This window comes from Plectrocnemia conspersa, unplaced genomic scaffold, assembly GCF_051122295.1.
Source record: "Plectrocnemia conspersa isolate PC_06_02 unplaced genomic scaffold, ASM5112229v1 ptg000008l, whole genome shotgun sequence".
Taxonomy (NCBI): Eukaryota; Metazoa; Arthropoda; class Insecta; order Trichoptera; family Polycentropodidae; genus Plectrocnemia; species Plectrocnemia conspersa.
Window position 1 is genome coordinate 5,454,575 of NW_028277172.1, and position 18,380 is coordinate 5,472,954.

Here is an 18,380-nt window from a genome sequence, read left to right on the forward strand (position 1 = left end):
AGATAAAGGAGGATACTTTTGCTCTTTCCTACTCACAACCTTCGAGCCAACGTGACGATTTAGGGTGGAAACAGATGTTGTTATAATTTAAATTGCTGGATATTTGGCAACCCTGTCATCAGATATTTGTTATCTGGGTATTATCTATCTACATTTCACCGACTTTTTGGCATTTGTATTGGTCCTTTTATATATGCATAAACACCGACTGTCATTTAATTAGATCTATTTGCAAGTGGTCCTAATCTGTCCAAATCTCCGATCGTCACGTTCGCTTGTATAGAATGTAATAATACGCTTTTAACAAGTAATTGCGTAAAATTTGATCTCACGCTCAATGTATGGTCCTGATATTTTTTTCAAGTTTTAAAAATACATAGATTTTTTTGATAAATACGCAGAAATATAAGAACAAAAAGAAAAAATTTATGTAACTGTAATAATATGTGATCATAGGAAGAAACACAAAATTTGATTTAGTCAAAGGTTGTAGGTTAGTATAAGGAGTTAAAAGGAAGATGGGAATACATTTTTAATATATAAAAATTATAGTCCAACTGTCATCGTTTTCTGTATTTTTTTTAAACTGCTAAATGACTAGAAAAAAATTTCAAACAACAAAAATTCTGATCATTGATACACATATATGTATAATTTAAGAATACGTCAATATATATAAAAAAAAAATGTCTGTATATATAAAAGATTTTAATTAAAAAATATTAAAATTGACATTGGTATGATACAAGTAAAATAGAGAAAAATACAAAGCAGTTGGAATTAAGAGTAAGATATATTTGACAATCAAACAATTACTTATGTTCAGAATTTTCGCTGTGTGTAATTTCGTATTTGCAAGTTTTGTTTGCGCAATAATCCGGTCATAAAAACAAATATTATGGCCAAAATGCTTGGACCAACCCAAGCGCAAGTTATCCACTCGATTTTATACCGTTGGCATCCATGACATAAGGACGCAGGATTGTATTAGAAAGACGTAATAAAATATTCAAATTTTTTTCAAAAACTTTCAATTGTCCTTAACCACTTAAACGCCAGTGACTCACCCGTGAGTCACTTGTTGATTATTTTTTTAAAACATTTATTTACAATTTAATATTTCTTAAATTGAAAGATTATTGTACTAACATCATTTGTCAGTAAACCAAATATTTTATATTTATTTAGAAAGAGATACTGACGCCAGAAAAAAAATAATAGGTAACCTACTAACTAGTCGCTGGCGTTTAAAAGGTTAAAGCCTGATTAGATAGCTTTCTCGCGAAGGTCAAGATTGTATTCAAATAAAATATACTCTGACTTCTTTAGGGAGAAGTTATTTTCGCATTAGAAAGATAATATCAGTATCCAAAGGTTTCAAATGAACCATTTTGTAATAGTATTTAAATGGAGCAAGAGATAGAAACATTTAAATTTGGGTCACATTGTATATTTATCAATATCAATAGAATTATAATTTTATAAGAAAATAAATATCCAACCGAGTATAAATACTTATAAACACCGTTAAAGAAATGATGATGAATAATTAAAGAGCAAAAATTGTTCATTGGAATGAACTCTACAGCAACAATTATATAAATAGGAACATACACAATGGTACTAATAATTTATAATATTAATTAAAGTAATGTAATAACTTACATTTGCATTCAGTATATTCATATTGTCAAGGGGAAACTTCAGTAAGCTGTTCCTATCGATGGAATCGACGTCAAATTCTGCACTAGGTGGAATGTTTTGCAAGGAATTTATCTCGTGTAATAACTTGATGGATTGTTCGCTCTAAAAAGTATGATATAAATGATTATTCAGTAGTGATATATATAATGTAAAAGTTGGTCGGATATAACGCACTTCTAATCTCAATCTTTCCATCAGTCGAGCTTTATCTTTCCGTAGTTGTTCACAGTCATCAGCTTGTTTCGCGTTTTTTATTCCTGACATCTCCAACAGGGCTAAATGGGCATCTTTCTCGCTGATGCTGGCTTCTAATGCTTCTTGTCTGTAGATAGATAAAATATGATTATTAAAAACACATAATTTGAGATCATTCTTCTAGTAATATTTATGGTATATACTTGATCTTTGTAAGAAAATATGGATTAAAAATCACTTATTAGATGTATGTTAAAAGGTTTTCAGAATTACATGATTTATTTTTAGAAACCTTTTTCAAAGTTTCGTTAAATTTGGTTAGATAGTTTTGAAAAATAAATTGGAAATCAGCAGTTTAATACAAAACACACCTCATACGACAAAGATCTTGCAGTTGTTCTCTTCGATCGATGGAAAGTTCCTTGAGACACTCTTCTAATTTGTTAACTTTAGAAAGCAGCGGTCTGCATGTATCACACTGTAAACTTCTAGCGTTTTGCGAAGAGAGTAAGCGTTGTTCTAGTTTTTTGATCTGGAAATACAGTCATATTAATACAATAAACCTAAGTTTAAAAAATAATAAGAACATACCATTTCAGCCATTTTGAGTCGTTCCTTTTCTTCGTCATAGAATATCTTCTCACGCTCAGCAGCTATAATCACTGATTCTTTGAGCGCTTCTTCGAGTTCAATTATCCTTTCATCTTTCACATTATCGTCAGATTCCAAATTCGGTGTTTTTATCATATGTTCAATTTCATTGATTCGTTCATCTTTACTTTTGATGACGATCAATAACTGTTCTAGTTCTGCTATATTGCTACTCTCCCTCAAAGCATTCTCGAGCAATTGAATGCAGTTTTGCTGTTCGATGATCTTAGAATTTTTCACTCCCAATTCATCCATCAGGTTAGAAAGTTTCTCCTTATGTTTGTTTTGATTCTCTCCGGACAATATTCCATTAGATTCGCCTTTTTCAATAGACTCAGATTCATCAGTTGAGTTGTTCAAGTTGAATGCGATAAAGTGTTGAAGTCTATTCAATATATAATCCAATTCTTCTGTTATATCGATAGTTTCTGATTTTAACTTCAACTCTTCACTATCGTTCAATTGATCGGATATATTCTTAATCACATTGTAAGTATTGGATACATCTTTGTTGAGATCCGTCGCGTATTTGTTCTTATCCTGCGCTTTAGAACAGTTTTTGCATATGTAACACGTTCTTGTGTCTTGCTTTAAACGCCGGACAGGAAATAAAGGATAAATAAATAAATAAAAATAAATAAATAAAGATAATCTTATCTTATATATATAAAAAACACAAACAAAAATTTAACAATACACATCAACAATGATAACTATAATTAGTACGTTTTATTCACTTGAAGGAACACTGCGGTCAATAGTATTGAAGTTCTCATAGTCTTTTTTTTTCTTTTAATAATTTAACTAGCAAGTCAGCTTAACTCCGATACACCTTTAATTATTAATTAACTTAGGTGAACACGATTGATTTATTTTTAACTTCAAGAACAGTTAATTACAATGTTATTTAATTTGTGTGCTATTATTATTATTATATTATAAATTTACTTAGCAGTTATTATTATTATTATGTTTAGTCGACAACACGGCACGAACATTTTTCTTTGAAAAGTACTTGTCTTTGTTTAAACTTTGGTTGGTATTGGTTTTTTATGACGTCATTAGTGAAGAACAATAGCCCACAAAGTTGCATAAGGAAAAGAAGTAGCAACTGAAACGATTGCCATGTAGACGATGGAACGTTTAGAAGAAGCTTTTAAGGAATCCAGCTGGACCAGCCTTTAGTTAGCAAAGAGTAGGTATTGTTTTTAATATTCCAAAATGGCGTAGCGTGAAAAGATAAAATTTATTAAATGATTAGTATTGAGAAGAGTTAGAAGCAATGAAAAAGTTTGACTAGAACTTAAAACGTACCTCATCTTTCTTCCTTTGTTCTTCCATTTGTGCATTGACTTGTTGCTGGTTTCTAAGTTTTGCTTGAAGATTCTTAATTGATCTGTAAATATAAATTATATTGTATAGTATTATTTATAAAGCAATTATCCCTAAAGTTTTTTTAAATGTGTAGTATATTTTCATCTAAAAAAACACTTATTTGTTTAAAAGTAATGTGTGGATGTTATTAAATTAAATTTTTATCTTTAATTATTAGATATAAAAATCTGTAAAATGCTACATTACTCCAGAGCTCACTGTATAAGAGTTGTTAATATATGTTTTGCTTCAAAGTAAGATTATTATTATATTTTGGTTGTGTTATGATTATATTATTTATTATATTTGTATGTATTTTATAATGTTAGCTTTAAGAGTCGATGTCACTCGTCCGCAGACAAGAACGGAGTGTTGGCATACTTTCTTTTATTATATTCGAAACTCTGTTCATGCAATTTACTCTTTGTATAGTGGTTTATTTTACGGTTATTAATTTAGGAACAACTACTATAAACAATTATATTGAAAGTTCAATACGTACTGTTGCATTTCCATAATTTGTTTCTCTTTAGCGTTTTGCTCTTCTTGGCTCATCTGGACGAGTTGCAGTAATCGTTCCATTTCAGCCGATGATCTTTGAGCTTCTTCCTGAGCTGAATGAAGTTTTTGCTTCAGAGCATCAGCTTCTTTTTGAGAATCAGTCAATTTCTTGTTAAGTTCTCCAGCAGCCGCTGCACTTCCTCCAGCCTAAACAAACAATATATGTATATCAACGTTTCTTTAACATATGCTTAAATACTACACGTCATACCTTCTTCAAAGATGCTTCTAACTGATCCATCTGTTCCTTCCTCTTCTTCAATTGCCTATCCATCTCTGTGAGCGCTTTTTCTTTCTCTTCCACTTCTTTTCTCTTCGCGTCAAAGTTTCGTCTCTGTTCGTCCGTGTGCTTCTTCTGTTCTTCAAGCTTTCTAAATTCTTCTTGGAGTTGCTTCCTAGCGGCGGCTGTATCGTCCCCAGCTCTCGCGTTCTGCTGACCAGCCGATTGCAGTTTCTTGTTCGCTTCGAGAAGATCCAGCTGCTCATCAAACAATGCCAAAATCAATACATCGTAATCACTGTCCAGTGAGTCACAAAACACACAAAGGCATTCTTACAACCAGGCACAAAAGTACACATATATAAAGAAAAATTAAAAAAAGTATCAAAGTCGATCGATTAGTAAGCGTTTTGAAGTTAACATTTAATTCATTTCACTGTTATAGTAGGTCTAAAAGTATCATATATATATAGAATTGATCATGAATCTTTTTCAACTTGTGTTTTATAAATATACTATTTAAATTCATTCTATAAATATATTACAAAAATTTATTCCTTCATTAAAATTTTTTTTTACAATTTCAATGAGCAATATATAAAATAATTGTTTTATAAAAATAATTGTTTGTGCATTATTGTTGGACAGATTAGGTGCTAGCAAGCATTCATCTTACATAAATTGCACAAACAATTCGTTTTATGGAACAAAAGTATTTATTTAAATGCACATATCGTCAATTAAAATAATTCTATGTTAAATCACACCTAATATAATATCAGGTTTAGTGAAGAACACAATGTCAAAGCTAGAAAATATTTAAAGTATTTTAATTGATTAGAATCTTTATACAGATTACTGTATCTTTTATTGAGATAAAATTATATAAGTAATTAGAGAACAACAGAATAACCAAGTAGGTAAAAAAATCCAGTTAAGTGATATTTATGGATCTCGATTTTCAATAATAATCAGGAGTCAAAGAATATTAAGATAAGTAGAACTTTGTTTTGATGTGTATCATATTTTACTGCTTCATTTTTTTTAAATAGTTTTGATCTTTATTGTTTCAATGAATAAATCAGATACTTTTAGACCTAACTGTATGTTTTCAGTTTTATAAATAGCGAAATGATTACGAAATTATATTAAATTTTATATGAGAGTTAGTAAAACTATATTTAAAAGCTTATAGTAAATTATAAGTAGCATTATTAATTACAAAAAAGATTAAATTTCATTAAAAATTAAATATATATAAATACATTTTATTTTGAAACCATTGATTTACCATAAAGTAAAAGTATATATTTACAATACAGATGTAAACGAAATCAAAATTTATCTTCACATGACGTAAGTAAAATTTTATTTAAGTATGTATTTTGAATTCACTGAGAAGAGTTAAGTTATTTTAAACCTATTTATTTAATTTTAGAGAGTTACATATTTACAGTTCTTTAAAGTTGTAGTGAAATATCTCTTCTCATTGAATATATGTATATTAGGATGTTTCATATTAAGTGGCCGATGTTGACTCATAAATAACATAATAAAATTATCATTACTAAATTTGCGCTTTTATGCATTAGAGTGTCGATAAAAGATTTTTGTATAAGTTCAAATGAAACATATTGCCGCGCAGGCTACGAGGAATAGCAATTTAGGATTTAGTGAGGGTACTGTTAGTCAGAGAACTGTTAGGCGTTTGTTTGAGAAATGTTGTACTGGTAATATTAACATTGAAAATTATTGTAAAATATTGAAAATTGAGGATTATTGCATACACGAAAATTCCACACAGAGAAAATTCTGAACATTGTTAGATTGTCAAATATATTTTACTGTTAATTTTAACTGCTTTATATTTTTCTCTATTTTTAAGTACAGATTTGTGTACTTAAAGGAAATATAAGTGTATCATACCAATGTAAATTACTAATATGATTGTAAAATGTTTTTAAAACATATTTTTTAATTAATTTTTTTATACTATATATGTATGTATATATTGACGTATTTTTAAATATGCATATATGTATAAATTGATCATCTATGATCAGAATATATGCTGTTATCTCTCAGCAGACTTGAAGGTTTATTCAGTTCCATTTCACAAAATATGAAAAAATAGACAAATAGGTACCGCACAAGTTCGTGCGGTACCTAGTTGTTTCTTAAATCATGTGGGACTATTGAAGGTAATTGAAAATATGCATATAAAATTATCCATAAAACATGTGATCATTCGATGGATTTTCATACTTTATTGAAGCTGTTTAGGATCGGAAATTTTGCCACATTTCTCTAACCTTTCCCCTACATATTATAACAATTTCTTTGAAATATGAAATTTAATAATCAGAGTGATATTATTAAGAGCTTTGAAAGTTAAGATTTTTATAAACAAGAGATTCATTAATTGTTAAACCGTTGGCAATAAAACATTTATGTAGGTGGAGCAAATATTTTTCCCTAAAAATCAGGTACTTCTTATGAAACAACCTAATAGTATGCAAAATGGCAGTGCACAAATTGTACATTATATCATAGTGTTGATGTTACAAAAAGGTTTTCGATGTGTAAGTGATATTGTAGTTTATTTATGTGTTATATTCAGTTGATTAAACCTTCATATTGCATCAACAGTTTGTTACCAAAAATAAAAACATAATGTAAAAAATACACGTAATTCAACACCGACAGCGTCTGGCAAATAATAACATAACTGTATAGTGCTGAAAAAGAAATAAAAAATCAATGAATAACAATAATGTAAAAACTACAGAAAGGAAGGTTGGAGGATGCCCAAAGGACAGGTTTGGATTGATGAGAGCATGCTACTGTAATGCTCGAACATATAATTTGCACAAGTGAAAAAAATCTATCGTATTAAAATCTGATTTGATTTATCGAAAGCAAAAAATACGCGAAATGTACACGCGGTGTGACCAGATACGAAATAATAATCAAAAAAATAAAATAAAAATGGAAATCTATAGACATGGACCCGCTACACAATGGGCGATCCTCCAACTGACCTGGCTCTTCTCCAACTCTTGGACGAGCATTTCCAGCTGCGCTTGGAAGCGTTCTCTTTCCACGGTGGCGTTCTTGGCCTCCTGCTGCGCTTTCTCCAGCTCTTTTCTGAGTCTCTGCTCCTCTTTAACGTCGTTGGCTTGCTGCGGATGGATACCTCCCGACTTCTGGTACTGAGCCATCTGCTGTAGCTGCTGTTGCAGTTGCTTCTCTAACATCTGCACTCTGTTCTGCATTTCTGCCGCGTTCTTTTCAGCCGCAGCAGCTCTAGCCTTTTCGTTATCCACGAGTTTGCGCCATTGTTCGATATCAGCGCCCATCTTTTCTGATTTGTCAGCTCTCATTTTCAGAGAATCGCGCTCTTTCTGAACCACAGTGATCTGCTGCTGCAGTTTAGTTATTTCTCTATCTCGGCTTTCGAGAACAGATTTAGAGCCGCGCTCTGAATCTTGGCTCATCCTGCGCTGTTCTTCCTTGAGACGTCGCACTTCATCTTTCTGTTTCTGCAGTTCCTGCTCTGATTGTGTGAGCTCCTGCTGGAAGTTCATGAGCATATCCTGCGACTTCTCTAATTGATGCACTAATTGATCACGCTCTATAGTCAGTTGTTTTGTGTCAGCTTCGAATTTGACGATCTGTTTTTCTATAGCGTCCGCTTGTTGATCTCGCTTCTCTAAGATGGATGCCATCTTTTCTCTATCCCTCACAGATTGCGCGAGTTCTTGCTGCAATTTGACCAACGTCTCTTGTGTGCGATGATCTAAATTGCGCTGTTGCTGTTCAGTGTTTCGTCTGACCTGTTGGATTTCGGTTTTAAATACGTCTCTCTCTTGTTCGATCTGCCTCATCTCCAAAGCAGTTCTCTCTAGTTTTTCATGCATTCTTCCTAGCTCATTAGTCATTCTATCATATTCCATTCTTGTAGTCTCGTTAGTTTCTTGATATTTAGCTAGATGCATCTGTGACTTTTCGAGTTCTTTGGCTAGACGTCCAGCTTCCATTTCAGTGGCGTCTCTAGCTTGAATGGCTTTCTCTAGTTTATCTCTGATTCTCTCCATCTCCAAGCGCTCCTCTGTTCGTAGCTTATCGCCAGCTACAGCTTGAGTCTTGAGTCTTTCTATTTCATGTATGTCGGCCTTTAGCCGCTCGTTATCTTTTTCTAGCTGATCCGAGCGCATCTTCAACTTCTCGTGTCTGTCTCGGACCTTCTCGCACTCGATGTGAGCCCTCTCGAGCTCAGCTCTTTGCTTATCTAGGGCACCCGTAAGCTTGGCTATCTCGTTCTTGGACAACTCCAGCTGCGCGGCGAGCTCGTGCACCCTGGAATCTGTCTGCTCTCGAGCCTTCTGGAGACGCTGTACCTCCAGTTGCGAAGCCTCGAAGCGTTCTCGCGCTTTCTCGACTTCAGCCGTCCACTTCTCCTGTTCGAATTGATATTTACCTCTGACGCCCTCCGCCCGCTCCAGTTCGGCTCGCAGTCGAACCGCTTCCTGTTCGGCTTTGCGCGCGCGATCCAATTCCGCGAGGGTCTTGTCCAAGCGGTCGCGAAGTCTTTCCACCTCGAGTTTAACCCTTTCGTGCTCCTCCTTGGTGTCTTGGTACTTTCCAAACTTGTTGGCGTAGCGACCGGCTTCCTCCCTGGCGACTTCCGCCTCTTGCCTCAGCTTATCGAGCTCCGCCTGGACCTTGCGCAGCTCCAACTGGACCTTGTCGTGTTTGTCGTACATCTTCTCGAGCTCCACTTGCAGACGTGCGCTCTCCTCTTGAGTCTTCTCGTTGGACGCCTGAGCTTTGGCACTTTGGGTAGCTGCGCGCTCTAGTTCAAACTGTAATCTTTCATTATCAGCCGTGATCTTCTCGCGCTCCGCTTGCAAGCGACGCAGTTCAATCTGAGCCTTTTCGTATCTATCCCGCACCATTTCGATGTCTACACTCAAGCGATCAATGTCTTCCTTGGCCTTGTCGTCGTGCTCTCTAGCTCGCGCCAATTGTAAAGAAGCACGATCATGGAGATCGCGAAGACGTGCCATTTCTTCTCCAAGACGTCTAGCTTCTTCGCGTGCTTTATTGGCCGCCGTGAGTTGCTTATCGGCTTCCAATTGAGATCGTTCTCTTTCTCCTTCTGCGAGCTCAGCACGACCTTGCATACGATAGATTTCGCTTTGGCATCTGAAAATAAAACACACATTAGTCTGCTTCTCATTCTGTGATTACAGAATTGAAAACATAGCTCCAAAAAAGAACATTTATTAAACTGGGGTGAGGTTATTACTTTTGATTATTTATTTATTGAATCTGTAGATTATTGTATTGTATGATTTAATAAATCATAGCTTTGCAATACTTATGTAGTTCGTAGTAATTAATTGTATGTATTATATATGTATAACTCGCCCGAGTTTAGTATACAAAATATTAAATTAATAAAAATAGCACATTCACAAATAGGTTTTACTTACTTTTATTCTAACATAAGTAGTAAACAGCTAACTAAATACACTTATTTAATAAATATGTTTGCAACTTAATTTTATATAATTAGTCTATATGTTGTAAAAAATATATTTTAAATTAAAATAAAACTGGTTTTATATATATCATATTTTTTCTAGATGGTCTCATTCATAACCATTTAACCGCTTGAATGCCGCAAGGACACCAGTGTCCACTTACGAATGACGACATGAATGCCGCTAGGACGCTGGTGTCCATTCTTAGTTTTGTATTTTTATTTTTGTAAAATTATGAAATACTTTTTTCGATACTTTTTGGGTATTTTGTTCTTAAAATAAATAGAAATTCACCCAAAAAAAAAGTTTTAGAAACATTTTTATAAAAACATCAATATGCCAAAAAATGTTTAGCATTCTTATCATACACCGCCTAATTTCACCTGGCACTAAAGGGGTTAAAATGTGAAAGATCTTTATGCCCCACTCTATACTTTTATCAATATTACTTGTGTTAAAAAAAGTTAAGTCACATAAATAAATGATAACATGAATTATAATTTAAAAAAATAGTGTTTATATCAGTGCTCCACAACATTTTTTTACGCTCGACACATCACATGCAATATACATTTTAAAAACAAGAGATCTATTAAATAAATATATACATAAATTGTTGCTAAGTTGAATTAAACATTTAAATGCTACTTCAAAGTAAATTTGAGAGCTGTAATTTAACAAAATGCACTGTATGCAGTTTAATAGGTAAAAAAAATATATCTGTAAGGATGGAATAGCGTGGGACACGGTCAATTGGGCGACGGCGATTGGGCGACGGTCAAATGGGCGATTCAAAATGGGCGACGGACAAATGGGCGATGGTCTTTTGGGCGATACAATAATAATGCATTACAAATAAATGTGTAGCAAATCATGATCTTATAATTAATTAAATAATTTACATAATTTAATACATATTAAAATATATATATACATATACGTACATACGAAAATATAAGTAATATTTTTTAGAATAGAATTAAAAGATGAAAACATTATTCGGTCTAAACAAAATATAATATACCTACATAAGATATAGTATATATATATTTACTTATTTAATCATAAAATATCACTTAAACAGTTTAATTTTTTTCATTCAAGAATTTAAGAGAGTTACCCGATATCATAAAACACTTAAAGCACACGGCTTAAGTCAGTAATTTTATTATAAATACCTACCTGATAAATGTTCTTAGTGGGCCCTTACGCGAATTTTTTTTATGTTTTGAGCCTTGGAAACTACTGTGAGAACAAGCTTTTAGAATTTCCAAAAATCGCATATTTTACAGTTATCTATTTTAAATTAGATAGGATAGGTATATAAAAATATAATAACACAGAACTAGCGCTGATAAGTGTTTATCGTGGATTTTACCCTTTACGAGATTTTTTTATGTTTTGAGCCTTGGAAATTAGTGTGAGAATAAACTTTGGGAATTCACAAAAATCGCATATTTTACAGTTATCTATTTAAAATTAAATAGGGTAGTTATATATATAAATATAAAAACCCATAACTAGCGCTCAGTATACTTTTGAATTTTGACTGAAAACATTCGCAAAAAGTTTCGTTGCGTCTTTGAAAATTATTTTTGTCGTGGTTTTAAAACACTTTGTCACAGTGTCATTCTGTTTTTGGTAAAAAATTCATTACAGCAAGAAAATAAGTATGTGTCTTTATATTCACATGTGGGTTATATTTTATGTGTTATTTATAGATAATTGTATTTTATAGATTATTGTTGAGAGCGACTAATTTGAGTTACCACAGTTTATATTCTTCATAAATGAATAATTCAGACATATTAAGTCAAAAAGACAAGGAAAAATATTTTTGGAATGGATATCTTTATGAAAAGAATAGACCAAAGAATTTTTATAAAAGTTTTGAGGTACAATAGAAAAAATATCATAGAATATTTACGTGGTATTGCATATAATTATAATATGAGTTAATAATTTGAAAATAAAATTGTTTTTCATTTAATATACATTTTCGTTTTAATGTATATTTTATTAATATTCAAAATAAAGCAAAGCGTGCAAGTTTTTTTTAATTTCTGTCGCCCATATGACCGTCGCCCAAATAACCATCGCCCAATTGACCGGAATCGCCCATTTGTCCGTCGCCCAATTGTCGCGTACCGAATAGCGTAGTCCGTAACGCCCCAGACTAATAAATCTAAAGTTGCAGGTTCGAGCTCCGGCAGCGGCACTTGAATTTGTATTTATAAAAATGCGCTATTATTAAAAAACGACCACAGATTCAGTGACATCTATTGGTTAAAACTTATATCACACATGATAATTTGTAGTTTTAATATAGATGTCACCGATTTCCGTCTGGTGATTAATACTTACTTGTAGGTATTTATTATATCTGATTGACGCCATTAGGCTTACGCCTGTCAGGTTTCAACGAAAGATTTAATAAATAAATAAATTAAAAATCTGACATTAAAAAATTGCTACATATTGTTTAAGATTGCAAAATTATATATCTACATTAAAAATGGTAATATTTTATTATGCCAAAAAGTGGTCGTTATATATTTTTTACATTTGTCTCACAAAACATAGTAGTAATTTTGATTTACCTGAAAAAGTTGAGTGGCACTTTAATGGATAATGGTAAATTGAATTTTGCTTTTGTATAGATCAGCTAATGGATTAGGTATTGTAAATTACAGACAAATTACTAAAAAAAAACGATAAATTTTACGTTTTTTTTGCCGTAAAAATTAGATTAATTTAAATGTAAAATTGCTGTTTCATCGCTTTATATCTGCTGTTTTTAGGTAGATTTCAATGGAAACACTACTAATTGTAGAGGGTCTGGTGATGCGATTATCCCCTCAAAATTAATGTATATGAAATATAACGGTTTTTGTAACCACGATAACTACCAAAGTATTAGTTAGTAAAAGTTTCCCAAAAAATTCTCTCATAAATATCTCAGCTAAGTTTATTAGAGTCTAATTAACCATTGTTTCAAAACGGCAAATCTTAAAAAAAATCCCAACTCTATTAAAAAAATATATAAATTTAAACATTTTTTTTATTACTATGTAAATATGTTTATAAATTTCTAATACTACCTAATAAAACAATTTAGGGATAAAAAAAATTAGAGGAAAAAAATTATAAATTATAAATTAAAATAATATAGGACAATTTACTATTTTTTAACATATATCTATGAGAGATATAAAGATTTTTGTGATAAATATAAATGTCATAGTTTTATTCGAATTATCATGAAAAAATTGCAGCACAATATAATAAAAAAACTTTTTTTCATGTACATATAGTACATATATGTACAAATACGTGTACGTATTTGGGATATAACGGTTTTAGATGACACTGTCGTTTTAAATTTAATTTAAAAAATAAAATTTCTCAGTTAAGCCAGCCTTATCCGCCATATTATAATATTTCAAAATAGTGGTTATATAAAAAAAATCATTACTTGCAAAAAAAACATTTTAACAGATAGCAAAAATGTTATTTTTTTAATAAACGTGAGTAATGTAGTTTTAATCAAATTTTCATACAAAAATTGAAACAAAAAAAAATAAATATTAAAACATTTTTTTCCTATATACATACATGTACAAATACGTGCATATAAGTAAGTGTATGGGATATAATGGTTTTAGGGATATAATAACTGCCGTGGTTTGATTCAAGTTAGCATTAACTTAACTTTTCTAAAAGATAGACCTATATTTCAGTTATGTTTTTAATTTTGCCTGATTCAATAACCACCATCTTGGTTATTAGGAAAAAATTAAAAAAAAACTGTTGAAAAAACATTAAAAAAAACGTTTTTATATTAAAAATTGAGACAAGATTTTTAATATCATATATTATGTATGAGATGTAACAATTTTTTTGACCACGATAATCAGATTTCCTAAAAAATCAATTGAAAAATTGAGCTGGAAAATTTTTTATTTTATTTACAAAAGTCGGAAATAAAGAAACTACGGAAATAACAGGATGCTTCAGACTAGGCGATTGAAATGAAAGAGGAGAGCGGCTAATTTAATTTTGCCAATGAGAAAATTTGGTCATCTCCAATACCTTATTCAAATTAACAAAATTAAGGATATATACATGGACGCTACATTTACACAGTGCTGTAGCTAGAATAGTTTACAATCGGGGGGTGAAAATGCTATTTGCCCGACCCTTTATTTTTCTTTACAATTTTCGAATACCTCCACTATGTGAAAATTTCACTTTATTTTATTTAGTTTTTTTTTACGAAATAATTAATATAGCTAACAGGTAGATTTATTTGAGTGAAATTATTTTTAAAAGCAACTAATTTTTTTACGTTGCACTTAGGTTTTATCTCTAATTGAACGTATTACGCCATGGCACACCCATCATGGTCCACATCGTGGCACATTTTACATTTTTTTGGAGTGATAAAAAATAAATACGAACGAGTCTATAATGGACCACTAAAATATATTGATAAATTGGAACTCCACTATTGGGTGAAAATTACTTAACAATAGCATCTTGTACCTGTAATCGAAATACACATGCTTAAAAAATTACTCTCCAAAATCTCAGGAGTTAGCAATTTTACACTTTAAAAAGTATTGCAATACTATGAATTAAAAAATGGAGCAACACAACAAAATTTAATTCTTGTTAGGTTGAAAGTATTACAATCACACCAGTTGAATGAATGCATCTTTTTTGGAATCAGATCTTCAATTATTGTAAACATCAAAAATATATAATACAATAATAATAGTTGCACGCTCATCTTTCAAAATAGGATTGGAGGCGAATAGGAGGTCGAAATTCCGACGCGACCCATTCACCCAACACGTGAGAACCTCCCTGCCATTTATCATCTGGAACAATGGCGCTACGAACATTTTGTAAGGGCGTAATGGTTCGCGCCGGCATCTCTTCCCATCGCTCCGTTCTATATATACCGAAAATTTGTGGAAGGTTCAAGGTTATTATAATATACCCACAAGACAACAATCAACCGCTACTACAAGACGACGGCAACATTACATATATACCTATCATACTTCTCAAGCATTTTTTCGTATTCCTTATGCGCGGTCTCTTTCTCCTCCAGGGACTTTTGCGAAGCATAAAGCGCCTTATCCAGCTTCTCTTTGAGGATTTCGATTTCGGTCACCGCGTCGTCTCTCTCGAGCTGAAACAAGATCCGAAGTGAGATACGGGGACTGATGGGATTATGTGACACTGGATTAAAAGCGTGTGTGAAATAGTACCGTGAGCTTCTGGTGGAGACCGTGGGCCTTGTCCCACCGCTCTTTGATAACGTCTAGCTCTGTGGTCATGGAGTCTTTGTCTCTGATGGCTTTGGAAAGCTGATTGGCTTGAAGTTCGATCCTTTCTTGTAGACCCACGACTTCCTCTTGACAAGAATCTCTCTCCTTTTGTAATCTAGCCATGAGCATCTATGAAACATACATGAAATATAATCAGTATAAATAATACATTAAAATCTAGCCTAAATATTTATATATAACATAGTATTCCTAAAAATGCTTCAACAGATTTTTTTTATTTGTTGAAGATCCATCTTTGTCGTAATATCATATTTTCAAGACAATTAAATTTTGACAATTCTTCAATTAAAATTTACATTTAGATATCGAGTTTTTATTTGATCAATTTAAAATAGTTCAGTTTTATTGGATTAATACAATCCAAATATAATATTTTGTCTGAATTCAGTCTCACTTTTGCGGCTGTTTGGAAGCGACCGAAGATCTGCACGGTCTAGTAAAAAATACATATGCACCAAGATTCAATATCACATACCACTCTAATCCAGACACAATAATACCGGTATTACAGAAAAATAGACTACCGGTATTAAGATTATTATTATTATTTTAATTAATTGCCCGAAAAATAATTGAGGTACCGCTTACATGATTCACCATGTTTATTAATTAGAAAAACTAAAGCATTCGATTACCATGGCAACTGTTGTTTAAATATTTTAATTACAAATTATTTTTATTAAAACACTCATTAATTATAAAAAAATATTTTTTCCATCTAGGACAACGTCGTCTTTGATCGACGCTTCTGGATATCTTCTAAATTTTTATACCAAGAGCCAGCACACCACTCGACAATTTATTACAATAAAAAAATATTAATCATAATTTTTTGTCAGTTACGATTATCATAAAGAAACTTATGATAACGGAGTGCGTAGAAATTGTAAATCTGTTTGTTGAAAATGCGGTTATGTGATTTATTTATATTATATTATTTTAATTATTGAACACTTAATATTTACTTGAGAATATCTTAATTATATTTATTTTTGAAAGATTTATCTCTTCTACTTATTTATTTCTATTCATGTTAAAAGTAACATTGAATAAATTTGAATTATAAATGTTTATGTAAATACTGATTAACCCTTTTAGTCCCAGATATTTTAGCCTTACATATGCAATTTTTAATTTTTTTTTTTAATATTGCTTTACATTTTTAAAATAAATGATGTTATATGTACTTTCAGGTAATAAAAAGCAATAATATTTAGTTGTTACAACAATAAAATAAAAATGATTATATTTTACATATTTATTTACTTAACAAGTTTAATGTAAAAACATCTACATTGTAATTATTACTTATTGTAACTATATCGTCTAGGTCTAGTCCAACATATTTTTAGTTAGTAACAGAAAAATATAATATTACATTATTTTACATTGTTAAAATGTCTGAATAAAGATAAAAATGTACAAATAGTATAAAGAAATTCGTGCATGCAATACTTGATTTTGTTTTCACTTCGCCAGTCATCCTTATCATAAAAAGGGTGCGGTCATTTCTTTGTTACGTAATAGAATTACTAGTAACTGCTAGGTTCTGTTAGATTTGTAGCGATGAATCAAATGTATTTATTTTATGTTGATATGTCGCGCATATACAAAAATCCAAAGGTATCATATAACATGTTTATTTCAATTTTAAAAATTTGCGCTAAAATATTTGCTGGTGGGATATTTTTCATCGCTAAGATGGGCCGATATTTCGGCTCAAATAGTAGAAAAAAATTTGTGTATGCAATATCTGCTTTTGTTTTCACTTCGCCAGTCATCCCTATCATAAAAAGGGTGAGGTCATCCGCCACCTTGAATCACCGGGAGCTAACTAAAATTTGAATATTAATTTATTGCATAAATTTATATAAGCAGAATATCAACTTTTGTAACATTAAATAAGTTCATATTTTTTGTAATTTTAACCTAAATAAATGCCTAAAAAATTGCGATTTAAACTGCGTAATTTAATATTGATAGGCAAAAGCTTCGTCATTTATGATCATGTTACAAGTTAATCTGTATGAACTATGTGATTTTATCCACATGCATTTAATTTTATATTTATGTTCAATTATATCAGAATTAATGAAGCTTAATGCTGAAAATCGATCAAAATAATTGAAAGGGTTTAGAATTCATTTCGAATAACTCCATCTCTAATTGAACAAGTTGGTTAACTGGTGGGGGATCGATTCGTCTTACATCCGCTTCCGTTTACAAGAGCAGCTCCAGCCGGATGATATATAACGAGAAAAATTCCATTATTCTCACGAACAAATTGATATTTAATCAAATTATTTCTTTTTTTGTAGATGGGGGAGCGATACATAATAACGGCATGAAATGAAGCGACTTGTTTTATTCACCGATAAATTCGAATTATGCGGCTGGATGATGTAATAAGTAATGTAATAAATTTGTATTTATGACTGTCGAGCTGTGTAACAGTGTTTTATTGGGTAAGATATCAAAGACCGACGTAGAAATATGTATGTAAATTTCGATAATTTTGAAGATGGTTAACCGTTAAGAAAAGCATAAAATAAGATGTGGCGTCGTTTATTGTTACTGGACTTCAGCTCTTCTGCATAAGATTTAATAATTTAAGTGCAAATTGCTAATAATTAAATGGATACCGGTAATGGACATCCGTGCGGATATGCATAGCTGTGCTTTTGTTTGTTACGAATACTAAAACTTCGATTTTCAATAAATTTAAGAGACACAAATTTATTATTTTTAGGACCCTTTAACATATCG

At 31.4% G+C, this 18,380-nt stretch overlaps 1 protein-coding gene across 10 annotated transcripts in view; it reads right to left on the reverse strand.

Annotated features, from left to right (window-relative positions):
* Positions 1-18,380, reverse strand: part of brp (ELKS/RAB6-interacting/CAST family member bruchpilot) — a 105,922-nt gene that overhangs the window by 2,691 nt on the left and 84,851 nt on the right. For 4 of the 10 annotated variants that reach the window (XM_088189463.1, XM_088189465.1, XM_088189464.1 and 1 more), the window contains 10 exons: positions 15,534-15,722; positions 15,315-15,454; positions 7,747-9,913; positions 4,697-4,963; positions 4,427-4,632; positions 3,865-3,946; positions 2,491-3,138; positions 2,271-2,431; positions 1,879-2,026; positions 1,666-1,806 (listed from right to left, as the gene is read on the reverse strand). In XM_088189463.1, the coding sequence (XP_088045589.1) occupies positions 1,666-1,806; positions 1,879-2,026; positions 2,271-2,431; positions 2,491-3,138; positions 3,865-3,946; positions 4,427-4,632; positions 4,697-4,963; positions 7,747-9,913; positions 15,315-15,454; positions 15,534-15,722 (4,149 nt within the window). Of the gene's footprint in view, positions 1-1,665; positions 1,807-1,878; positions 2,027-2,270; positions 2,432-2,490; positions 3,139-3,192; positions 3,730-3,864; positions 3,947-4,426; positions 4,633-4,696; positions 4,964-7,746; positions 9,914-15,314; positions 15,455-15,533; positions 15,723-18,380 lie in introns of those variants that run through there. The other 6 variants (XM_088189471.1, XM_088189472.1, XM_088189466.1 and 3 more) reach the window with 5 other exon arrangements.